At 37.2% G+C, this 12,666-nt stretch overlaps 1 protein-coding gene across 2 annotated transcripts in view; it reads right to left on the bottom strand.

Annotated features, from left to right (window-relative positions):
* The window catches only part of LOC138176453 (mitogen-activated protein kinase kinase kinase kinase 3), a 118,046-nt gene that overhangs the window by 24,604 nt on the left and 80,776 nt on the right, over positions 1–12,666 (bottom strand). For both annotated transcript variants that reach the window (XM_069107237.1, XM_069107238.1), the window contains 4 exons: positions 11,485–11,564; positions 8,184–8,244; positions 7,956–8,073; positions 761–819 (listed from right to left, as the gene is read on the bottom strand). In XM_069107237.1, the coding sequence (XP_068963338.1) occupies positions 761–819; positions 7,956–8,073; positions 8,184–8,244; positions 11,485–11,564 (318 nt within the window). The remainder of the gene's footprint in view (positions 1–760; positions 820–7,955; positions 8,074–8,183; positions 8,245–11,484; positions 11,565–12,666) is intronic.

Below are 12,666 nucleotides of genomic sequence, written 5' to 3'. Positions count from 1 at the left end.
CTCATATTGCCACAATCCTCACTTCTCTCCTGGACTGTTACAAGAGGGTAATTGATCTCACTACTTTTCACATCTCCCATTCTTGCTCTTGTCAAATGGTAGCTCAGGTCTACGTCACATTTTTGCTCAGGGAGTTTCAGTGGCTCCTTACTGACTCTACGATAAACTAAAAAGTTCCTTTTCATGTCATTTAAAGGCTTTCACAATGTGGTTCCCACGTATCTTCCCAGAATGATTTCAAATCACTCTCTTTTTTGTATTCTATTTTCAACACCAACTGGACTGCTTGCTATTGCCTGCACCAAGCACTTCATTTCCACCCTTCAAAATCCCAAGCTTCTTATAAGGTATGGATCAAATACCATTCTTAACCAAAAATCCCTCTTCCTACTACCTCAGAAATTACTCTGCATAATTACTTTGTATATAACAGACCTGTGTATATTCAGTTTCCTACAAATATAATGTAAGCTTCCTGAGGGTCATTTTATGTTTTCTTGGTAGATTCAATGCCTAGCTTAGTATCTTACACATAGTAGATGTTTAATAAATATTGAATCAAATTGCCCAAAAGGTAGTTTAGGTCCTGAGAGAGGCAACCAGACTCTTGCAGGTAATGAATGAGCTGTCCAATGGCAAGGGCTGCCTCTACAAACTTTTTTTTTAATTCCTTTGGCATAGGGAAAAAAATGAATCTATTCAATTCTCTAGTAAGCTTGACAAAACAGAAAGATCCTACTTCAGTGATTTTAGTACTTACCAACGCAACATTTCTGACACCACTTGGTTTCAGGAATTTTTGCAGATACAGCAAATTTCCTAAAAGATAAACAGAAATGGCAAATATAATTCATCCTCCACATAGCTTTCCAAGTAATTATTCTAAGCTGCAGGTCTGATCATGTCATCCCCCTACTCTATTAACTCCAATGGCTACTATTAATTTCCAGGACAGATAAATATAAACTTATTGGGGAGAGGAGGGTTGAGGAGGGTGCTGGTAGCACTTAAAGGACTTTACAACTTGGCCTCAATCTACCTTTCTGGGCTCATTTAATGTTACTATTCCCATGTATATACTCTAGGACCCAGCTAAACTGCTTTTCTTGCTGTTCTTCACTCATGATGCTTCTTCTCCCTTCCCTACTGCATGCCTGCTGGTCTGTCCTCAGTGGGAAGTTAGCTTCTCTGTGTCATTTTGTGGGTTCTGTAGCTCCAAAGTTTGTTCAGAGTCACCTTTTACATGAATTGGAGGGGGTGGGAACCGTAGCTGTACGGAGGTCCTGTTTCTAATCTGCCGTCTTGACTCCGCCCCTCAAACAAGACTTTATACCTGTGTGGGTCAACTGTGTATATATGCTATGGTTCTGGAAATATGCTTTAAGAAAGGAAATTAAATTGGCAGGAAATCTTGGTAAATAATGTTCCTGGCTAAGGGAATAAGGGAATGAGTTTAGGAACTAAAGATATCTGGTTGGCAATTAAGAGACCAACTTAAAATTACTGCCTAATTTTATCTGTCTGTTATGTGCCATTGGCCCAATTCAAGGTTCAAGGGCTTCTGACTCCACTGAAACTATTCTTCCTTAAGACTATTAATGCCTCTCTGTTACAAAATGCAATAGATTTTTCTTAGTTCTCTACCTTGATATTTCTGCCCATTTCTGCTAGTTGTCTCCTGATAGTACTCCTTGAGAACACCATTTATAACAAGTGCCTCAGCTTCCTTTCTTCTTACTCTTTAACTCTATAATCTGAAACTCCCAATTCCAACCAAATTGCTCTCTCAAAAGTTCATAGCAGTCCTTTTTCTCAATCCTCCTTCCTGCAGTCTCTGAAACCGTTACCTTCTTCTCTAGGGTTTCAAGGCATTGTTTTCTCCATGTTCTCCTACCTGTCAGATTGTTCCTTCTCAGCCTCCTTTGCTGGATCTCTATCCATGCCTGATACCAGGGGTTTCCCATAGAGCTCTGCTCTGGACCCTCATCTCTTTTCTATCTCTATCTTATTTTACCTGGTAGCTTTATCAGCTCCCATGGTTTCAATTATCATCTTTATGCTGATGATTTTCATATCTACTTATCTAGCACTAACTCCTCTGCTGACCTAGTCTAGCATAACTTAACATGTCTAAAATTGAACTCATTATCTTTCCCCCAATACCCTCTCCTCTTCCCATCATCCCCAGTACTATTAAGGGTACCACCATCCATTAGAGTGTGAGCTCCTTGAGGGCAGAGACTGTCTTCTGCATCATTCTGTATCCTCAATGTATAGCCCAGTGCCTGACAAATGTCATCCTTGACTTCTCACTTCCCACATCCAACAAGTTGTTCTTACCTTCATAACATCTCTTATATTTGCCCCATTCCCTCCTCTGACACTGCCACCACCCTGGCGGAGTCTTTAATCCCTCACACTTAGAATGCTGCAATAGGATACTGGTTGGTCTGCTTACCCTAAGTCTTTCCCCACTCCACTCCATCCTCCATTCAACTGTCAAAGTCCTCTTCCTAAAGCACAGGTCTGAACATGTCACCTGCCTACCCGTTAAGACTCCAGCGGCTCCTTATTGCTTCCAGGATCAAATACAAAATGTTCTGTTTGGCATGTGTCCCTTATAAAAACCTAGCTCCTGCCGACTTTTCCAGTCTTCTTATGCTTTATTCCCTGGCCCATACTCTTCCGTTCAGTAACAATGGCCTCCTGGCTATCCCATGAATGAGATACTCCATCATCTTGGCTCTGGGCATTTTCACCGGCTATCCACCATGCCAGGAATGTTCTCCATCCTCATTTCTGTTTTTTGGCTTTCCTGTATTCCTTCCAGTTCCAGTCAAAATCACACCTTCTTTAAGACTTTTCCCATCCCCATAAATGCTAGTGTTTTCCTTCTATCAGTTCCAATTTACCATTATATATCTTGTTTATATATAATTGTGTTTTGTCTTCTCCATTAGTCTATGAGTTCCTTGAGAAGAGGAATTATCTTTTGCCTACCTTTGTATCCCTATTGATAAATATCTTATTTGGCACATAGTAGGCACTTTATATTTATATTTATTGACTGATGGATGGCTTTTGCCCTATAGACAACCATTCCTTCCCTCCTGACACTTCACTCTCAGCTTTCATGGCATTTCTTCTCTCTCATCTTTCACTATTTCAGTGTTCTTTGGAAATATCATCATGCCCAACCTTTTTACTGTGGATGCTTTACTCCCAGGCCTCAGTCCTGGTTCCTCTTTTATTCCCCCTCTTTCTACATTCTCCTCTGGAGAACTCATTGATCCCCAGGGTTTAGACCAGGGGTGGGGAACCTGTCACCTCCAGGGCACTTGTGGCCTTCTAGGTCCTCAAGTGTGGCACTTTGACTGAATCCAACCTTCAAAGAACAATTTGTTTTGTAAAACTTGTACTCAAGGCCACACCCAAGGACCTAGAAGGCCACATATGGCCTTGAGGGTACAGGTTCCCCACCCCTGGTTTAGATAATCATATTTATGCTTTAGAGGGCTTTAAGGAACTAAAGTTAAGCAGCGTGCATCTAATAAGCTAATTCAAATTTATTGCTTAATTTTATTGGCTCTCTTGTTTTCATAAGTATAACTTTCCCTCAGAAGACTGCTTTAGCCCCACCCCAGGAATGATGATGTTGTTTCATTACCATTTTTTCTCAATGCTTTCAGAATTCCCCAATATCAAAAATATCAATAGATGAGGGTAGCAATGTAGGATGGATGCAATGCTGTATGATAGAATTCATTCAGTGTTACCCCTGAAAAACGTCCAGCCCAGTTCTTTGCCCTTACAAAGACTTTTCTATTCTTAAGATCACATTATCTTACACTTGTTTCTTTGTAGTCAGTCTTTCTACCACTGTAGGTGCTAGTGGCCATTGAGAAGCAATACATTTTACCTCTTGGATTGGCATGCTATCCAGAAAAAAAAAATCCTGAGATGCTTACCTCTTAGATGGTAATGTTTCTTTAATAGCACTTTTTCCTTTCCCTTTAAGAGAAAAGAATGCTCCTTCTGCTTCTCCTACCCCAATCCTGGTCACTTCTCTCCATTGATTTTATTCTATTCCATACATATTGCTCTTATGGATAAGATTAAGTGACTGGCCCCGGGTCACAAAGGCAAGTATTTGTTAGGGGTGAAATTTGAACTAAGGTCTTCCTGCTTTCCAGGTCAGCTTTCTATCTCCACTAAGTTATATTGCTTTTTTGTGTTGTTGCTGTTCATAGACTAAAGAAACTAGTCTTTCATCATTTTTATATCATCTGTTCCCCTTTTTCTTATCTCCTTCTATTCAATTTCCCATTCTGTTATTATTTTTTTTTTTACACAAAACATATTGATTCAGTTATAGGGAGTAAATGCAGATTTAGTCCATGGAGCCCTGATTCAATTCTTCTACCTTGCCTTCTATTTTTTCAATATTACTCTTTTCAGCCTTTAGTGATCTCTCATTATTCTGTTTCCTTGTCAAAAACTGGTCAGTTTTATCTGGGAAATAATTTCATTATTTTTAAAAAATAATTTCACAATATCCCTCAAGTTATGTTTTGGGGTATATTTGTAAGTTAAATAATCTGTTCATTTCTATTTTTTTCAGGAATGCCTAAAATGCCTCTCCTTAATTGAACAGTGATTTTATTTCTTTGATGATTAGGTTCAGGTATGTAGAATGTATGAATTTTGGGTTGCAGTTAGAGTTTCTTTTTATTATGTAATGTTACTCAATTCTCATGAATATGGATAAATCCTATACTATTATTTAAATCTGCCTTTCATAATATTTAAAAGTTTTTCTCCTAACTGCTTGCAAAATTAGTTTTGTTATTGAAATTATTAGTATTAACTGCTAAAAATTTTATACTTTTAACTGGATTTTCCAATGGATATGATCTGTAGATTCTCTCAATGAATGCTTTATTGCTTGTATTCTAAATTTTCCTAATACCATTCCTTTTAATATTCTATACAGATTTTAAGTTTTGCTCTTGCATATTTCCCTGAGAAATCTGGGGTATCTGTCTGCATCCTATCTTCAAGATCAGTCATGTTGTTTGTATAGAATTTATATGCTATTTTTAATGTCAATGCATTTCCCTTCTCTTCTGCCAAAGTTTCTCTATTTCAGCATTTTAAAATTCCAGATTTGTTTTTATCTTTCCCAGAGTTTTTCTTTGTAGAGATTTTATTTCCCACAGCTTGTTTCTTTGTATAGATTTAATATTATACATTCAGTTTTTCTTATTCTACTGTGTGTTTTACAATTCTATATTGAAGGTTGCTGACTTCCAATCTGAACTCATCCCAAATTTCTTATTTTAATTATTTAATTTTTATTTTGAAAATTTCTGGAGTTATGATTCTTGTGGAATGGTCAGGACTCTCTCTTTCATCAAATAATATTGGTTCATTTTCCTTTATATTATAATAGTCAGGGACAGGGACTAGACATGATTTCATTGGTACAGGGAACTTCATTGGTATAGGGAACTCCCAGGTAAAGAATTCTCCTCTACCAATGGTCCATATTTTCTCTGATATTTACATTTTTAAAAGTTGTCCACAGCACTGCCAGATTAAGCGACTTGGTCAGGTTCAGAACTCAAAGTATATCATAGGTCAGACTTGAACCTAGATCTTCCTGGCTATGAGGTCAGCTCATGGTCTACTACAGTGGGGTTGGGGGTAATAAACTATAGTCTATGGGTTAAATCTACACAAAAGGAAGCAGCAGGCCAATTTTGGGCCTTGGGCCACAGTGTGCCAACTCCTGTACTATGCCAGTCTACCTCTCTCATATATAACTATTCAAAATGCTTCAATTTCTATCCTTGAAGCTTTATTATTATATTTTCTGTTGGTTTATCTGCTTGAGAATTAGGTTTTTATTCCTTCAAACTCCATCTTATATTCCCCATTATTTGCCTCTGGGATCCTCCTCATTCTTACATATCACTCCCTTCTACAGCTACACAGACCACGCCTTCCTATCCCCTCCCAACTTGAGTCTAAACTGCTAGGTGGCCCTAAAATTCTCATGACAGAATCCATGAGTGTCAGCTGGGCCTGGATTCATGCTCTAAACAGCTGGGTCTCCAGTGCCCTTTTTTTAGGCCTGATGCTTGTTTTCTTCTGGTATTCCCTGTTAAACTCATTGCCCCCATTCATTCCTATATGTTGTTTCTTTCTGTCACATGGTTGGTCAGAACTAGTGCCTGCTATTGTTTTGGGGATGGAAAGATTCAATCTAAGTCACTGCCATAGGGGATCCATGAATCCAGATTCTGAGTCAAAAGGCTTTCAGTTTCTCTGGCAATTGCATTGGGAATGCATACATAGACTGGGCATGATGAATGGGAGCTTTTAAGTATTCAAATTCCTTGTCACTAATTTATGTAATTTTTATTTTATTGGGGGTTTTGTATTCTTTCTATGGATTAAACCATAATTACTTTAGGTCTAGTACATTTCTTTTGAGGTTTTAGAGTTTGAGATGACTGCAGAAAACAAATATGTATAATGTTTCTATCTTCTTGCTGGTCACATGATCTCTCAAAGGCAGTTTAAAGCTCAACATGTCAAAAAAAGTTTGGAATACTTCCTCCTAAACCCAGCTTTCTGATTTCTCCTAAGAACACACCACTCTATTTTCAGTCACTTACCTTGCATTCTCAATGCCTCTTTTCCTCACCCCTATTTCCAAGCAATTCCTAAGACTGCTGATGTAATCTCCACGGTATTTCTTGCCTTCCTCCCCTTCAATAACATGACGATCAGCTGGCCTTTAATTCGGTGCCCCTGTCTCACATCTCTCCCTCTCCAGCCTGACCCCTTCACATGGCTGCTCAATGGAGATTTCAAAAAGCACAATTTTTACCATGTCAATCCCTGGCTCAACAAACTTTAGGGGCTCCTTTTACCTCTAGGAACAAATGAAGCCATTTGGCTTTTTAAACCCTATACAATCAGGATCAAGCAAACTTTTTTAGATTCCCTTACTACTACTGCATTTTCTCTTTCAATCAAGTTATGCCTATTTAATATTCCCCCTTGCATGACATTTCATCTGCATTTGTATCTTTGCAAAGGTGATCTCTCATTACTGGCATATTTTTCTTTTCAACTCTACCTCTTGGGAGATTCTAGCTTCCTTTCAAGAATCCCTCATCTTCCCCTAACCCCAGTAGTTGGTGCTTTCCTCATTCCTGCTGGAAAAAATTACTTTGTATATCTTGTATTTGCTTATTTATGTACATGGTTGTTTTCTCCCACCTCTACCCACCCCAAAAGAATGGAAGCTTCTTGAGGCAAGATACAGTCTTTTTCTTTTTTCTTTGCATTCCTAGCACCTGACCCCACACCTTTCATTTGGCTATTAAATACTTATTAAACCAAAGTGAATTTGGAAAGACCAAGCCGGCTACAGGGTAAAGAATTTTTTGACCACAGGAAATCCTGAGGACTGTGGTATACAGAAGGGTTGTGCTTTGCTTTGACAAGAAGACCACGAATATTAATGAAATTATTACAGTACACAATATCAATTTTAAACATTAAAATGATAAATTTCCATAAATTGTTGGTCAATAAAGTACTTTATTTTTCTTTGATTAAAAAAATTGAACTGAAACAAGATGTAAAACTTTTTAAAGCTTAGAGGAAAAAATAACAGAAAGAAAAATGACTTGTATGAAAGACAAGAAAATAGAAAAGGGAAAATAAGGTCAAAAAAAATTAGACAAAGATGGTATAGGGTGAAATGGGGAAAGGCAAAATAGAATACAAAAGTTTCTATTCATTAAAATCATGTAATTTTTGAGCACAGGTCTGATGCTTTAGTGATGGGCCACCTTGAGCAGACATGCTCCTAAGAGGGTTAATAATATATTATGCCTATGACCAACCAAACATATGACCTCTTTGTATACACTCACCTGGGCAATATTCGGTCAGGGAGTTTGTGTGCTGGAATAGCAACAGGCAACTTTTGCATTTGTCTTGCATAATCAAAAAGTCCTGGTAAATTATGGGAATAAAGCTGAGATGCTTTACCTGGGGGAAAAAAAGGTATATGTAAAATAAAGTTTCAAATACAAGAAGGAATATAATACCATTTCTCTAATATTTTAATAAAGCAACACTTTATAATATAAAAGACTTACCAGATATTGATAGCAAGCAATTATTCATTACATATAACCAAGTACATCTTCGGGGAAATAGCTGGTAAGAAAAATGAATGGGTTTTAAAAAATACTCTATATGTAACATCTTAAAAATATATTCCATATTGAGAATGTAGATGTTCAAATCAATAAGACAACATCACCTACTATATGCCAGGCATTGCCTTCCTTTTCTCTTTTCAGGGACAATTTTGGAGCACCTGGTGTTGAATGGTATATGTTGTTCTTTCCACTTACACTATCGTAGTGGTCCGTGTTGTTTTCCTGGTTGTTCTTACTGATACTGCCTCAATTCCTATGTCTTTGTGGGTATCTACAAGGAAGGTGGAACCCTCTACAGAAATGGAAGTTTGGAAGAGGCAGGTGTATTGGGGACAATCAATCCCTCAAAGTGAAATAAAGACTGTGTGCCAGACACCATGTTGGGCACCAGGGACTTAAGTACAATGAATGAAAAAATCTCTACTTACACTGCAATGTGGGACACCACAAATACAGCATAAATATTAAGCTAATGAATACAAATATATACAAAAATACATACAAGGTAATTGAGGGTGAGGCACTGGGACTTGGAGGCAACAGGAAAGATTTCCTGCCAAAGGTGGTGTCTGAGCAACATCATAAAGGAAGAGGCGGGCTCTGAGGTGGAGTAGAGGGAACACATTCCAGGCATGGAGGACAGCCAGTAAATGCAAAGTAGTGGTAGAAGACTTAAGGTCTGGAAACCAATTAGGAGGCTGCTGCAATAATCTAGGTAAGTGGTAATGAGTATCTGAAGTAAACAGGTAGTATTCAAGTGGAAAGAAGTGGAATGATAATAAGGTCTATTTTGTACTCAAGTTTAAGCTGTCTATAGGACGTGGAATTCCTTTCTTCTCTCAAGGTTTTTCTGAACGTGACTCAGCTGGTTTTCTTCCTATTTATCTGATGTCTCCTTCTCTGTCCCCTTTGTTGGATCTTACTCTAGAACATGCCCTGTAACAGCTGGTGTCTCTCAAGGTTCTGTCCTGGGCCCTCTTCTCTTCACATTCTATACTATTTCACCTGGTGATCTCATCAGCTTCCATATATTTAATTACTCTATGTTGATGATTCTCAAATCTCCCCATCCTGCCCCAATTGCTCTGCTGACTGAGAATCTGACATCTCCAACTGCCTTTCAGAGATCTCAAACTGGACGTCTAATAGGCTAAATTCATTATGTCCAAAAAGTAGATCAATGGAATAGACTAGATAAAGAAGAACCAGGAATGACTGAACTCAGTATTTAATAAATCTGAGAACATAAATAAAGTGGGGAAGAACCTCTTACTTGACAAGAACTGGTGGTAAAACTTGAGCAGACTGGCAGAAATTAGGTTTAGACCAATATCATATGATATATGGCATGGTAAGCTGAAAATAAATACATGACCTGGATATTAAAAGAGAGGGAGAGAAAGAACGGGAGGGAAAAGGAACAAGCACTTAGTAGGTGCTAGGCACTGTGTTAAACACTTTACAAATATCATCTCATTTAGTTCTCCTAACAGCCCTAGGAAGTAGATGTTATTATGATCTCCATTTTACATTGGAGGAAACTGATGAAGACAGGTTAAAGTGATTTGCCCAGGGTCACACAGCTAGAAAATGTCTGAGGCCTGACATGAACTCAGGTTTTCCTGACTCTAAGCTTAGCACTCTACTCTGGGCCACTGAAAGGGAGGAAAGAAGGAGATGGAGGAGGAAGCAATAGAGAGGGAAAGGAACCAGACGAGCTACCTTTGAGCAATGACTAAGAGGAGAATTCTTAACAAAATAAATAGATGACAACAAAACATAAAATAGATAATTCTGATTATGAAATTGAAAAGTGTTTGCATGAACAAAGTTGATTTAGGATAAGGAAATTGGAGAAAATAACAATAAACAGCACTGATAAAGATATGTATTGTACTGATAAAAATATATAGGAACACTACTCATTCTTCCTCAAAAGAATTGCAAACTCTTAACTAACATATGAAAGCCTGCTCCAAAACAGTAATAAGAGAAATGCAAATCAAAAGAACTCTAAGGTATCATCTCCTACATAGAAAATTGCTAAAGATGACAAAAGATAGAAACAGTCAATGCTGAAAGAGTTGTAGAAAGAAACACATTAAAATGCTGCTGCTGAAACTATGAATTGACGTAACAATCCTGGAAAGCAATTCAAATTATACTAAAAAAAAAAAATAAAACTAACTCAGTGCATAACCTGTGGCCCACTGCTAAGCATAACAAGGAATTTTAAGATAGAAAGAAAAGTCCCAAATAAAGCACAGTCTTTTAAGCATCACACTTTGTAGTGGTAAAGAATTAGCAACACTGATTAGGGAATGGCCAAAGAGACTGTAGTATGTGAAATACAGTGGACTATTTCTTTGCAAAAAGAAACATTAAATATGATGAACACAGTTAGACTTATATACGGTGATGAAAAGTTAAAGTAACAAGGAGAATCACGAAAACAATAAATACAATGACTACAGTAATGTAAATCAAAAGAATCATAAAGTTATTGAATGCTATATAATTATAATGACCATGTTTTGACCCAGAGAAGAGGTGAGAAAACTGACCTCCCTTCTTTGCAGAAGTAGGGGACTATGGGTGTCAAACACTGAATATACTGTGAAGCTCAGCAAACACGCCAGCTTTGCTAAACCATCTTTCCCCCACTTCTTTATTCTTTAAGTGACAGCTCTGTGTATAGCAAGGGAGAGATAAACCAAGAAATGAAAGTGGTACAAAAATAGAAGATATCAATAAGATTTTTTTAAAAAACTGTACAAAGGAAATAATAATCATATTGAGTAGTACTTGCTCTTACTAACTCCCTGAAACATAAATTAGTAACTTTAGTAATGGAAGAAAAACATGATGAACAATTCTATCAGATGAGCAGGGAACAGCAGAGAAGTACTTATGATGTTTCCTCAGTCTAACGGATTTCCCGGAGTCCTTGTTACCTTGTGCCTTCTCCTCCCTTTCTCAGAAAAAAACTCTCCACTGATCCAGCTCTACTCTGATGTCTCCTCATTGTAAGGAGGGGACTCTGTGGTCCTTGAAGGATAAACCAGCAGAACCGAAATGCTGACATGTTCTACCAAACTATGGATAGAATGAAAACTCCTTGATGGCAAAGGTTGTTTTGTTTTCCTCTCTGAGTTTCCTGCACCTAACACAATTCTTGACACATCATAGGTGCTAAATAAATGCTTTTGCAAAGTGAGGTAAAACAATGACTAACCTGTTCCATTGATGTCTCATGTAGCTCATTAAGGTTCAAGGTATATATCCCTTCCTCAGCACCAAATATCAAATACTGATCTGTAATAAGATAGAAAAACAAAAACAATCTGCTACAGAGATCAATTTATATAAATATAAAACTCTTTAAAAGACGTCTACATGCTAAAAACAAAACAGAAACAAGCCCACACTACTAATTTGTTTCTCTTATTTTTTGTTTGAAGTATTATTAACTAGTAGTGATTTACTTTTAGTAAATCCACTGTTTTATTTTAACCCGAACTAGAGAGTACAAAACTCCAATTTGGTAAGAACACTGATAGTAATGCTCTGAATGCAATGTTTATAACAAAACCTGTATTTTAAAACTGCCCGAATCAAATAGCTTCATTTTCTAAGCACCAATGCTATTCCTACACAGAAGCTGTATTTAACACTTATGACAGGTTTAAAAAAAATCCTGGATAAAATGAGTAAATAAAAATTTTCCCTTAAGTTCCATTAAGATACCTCAAAATAATGTGGAGATAATCAGCAAAAATCCACCTTCTTTCCCTCCTACCCTTCCAACCCCATCAAATTGAGAAAGGAAAACAAAACACTTGTTACAAACCCATTTATTTAAGCAAAACAAACTCCGGCATTAGCCAAGTTAAAAACAACAAAGTTTTTTTCTGTACTCTCTCAGTCCTCCTCCTCTCTTATCAGGAGGTGGGTGGCATTGTTTCCATTAAGAATCCTCTGGAATCATGCTTGATCATTATGCTCAGCATTCCTAAGTATTTCACAGTTGTTTGCCTTTACAGTATTCTTGTCATTGCATAAATTGTTCATGTTCTGCTCACCTCATTTCACAATCAGTTCATACAAATCTTTTCAGGTTTCTCTGAAACTGTGCGCTTTATAATTTATTATAGCAAAATAGTATTCCATCATATTTACAGAGCATAATTTGTTCAGTAATTCCTCCAATTGATAGCCATTTCCACTAATTTTCTTTAAAAAAAAATGTATACTTTTATTTGAACTGGTTTTAAGTCACTATACAGATTAAGTTCCTCCCAAAATACTGGTACAATCTTCCCGTAAAAAGCCTTCATTCACATCTATATTAGGAACAGGGAGAGAAATTGTGTGTGTGTGTGTGTGTGTGTGTGTGTGTGTGTGTGTGTGTGTGTGT

The sequence above is a fragment of the Petaurus breviceps genome, unplaced genomic scaffold (genome assembly GCF_028583685.1).
Source record: "Petaurus breviceps papuanus isolate PSGF00001 unplaced genomic scaffold, PetGlider_PUasm1.0 89393, whole genome shotgun sequence".
NCBI classification, from domain to species: domain Eukaryota; kingdom Metazoa; phylum Chordata; class Mammalia; order Diprotodontia; family Petauridae; genus Petaurus; species Petaurus breviceps.
This window is presented reverse-complemented; position numbering and strand designations above follow the sequence as displayed.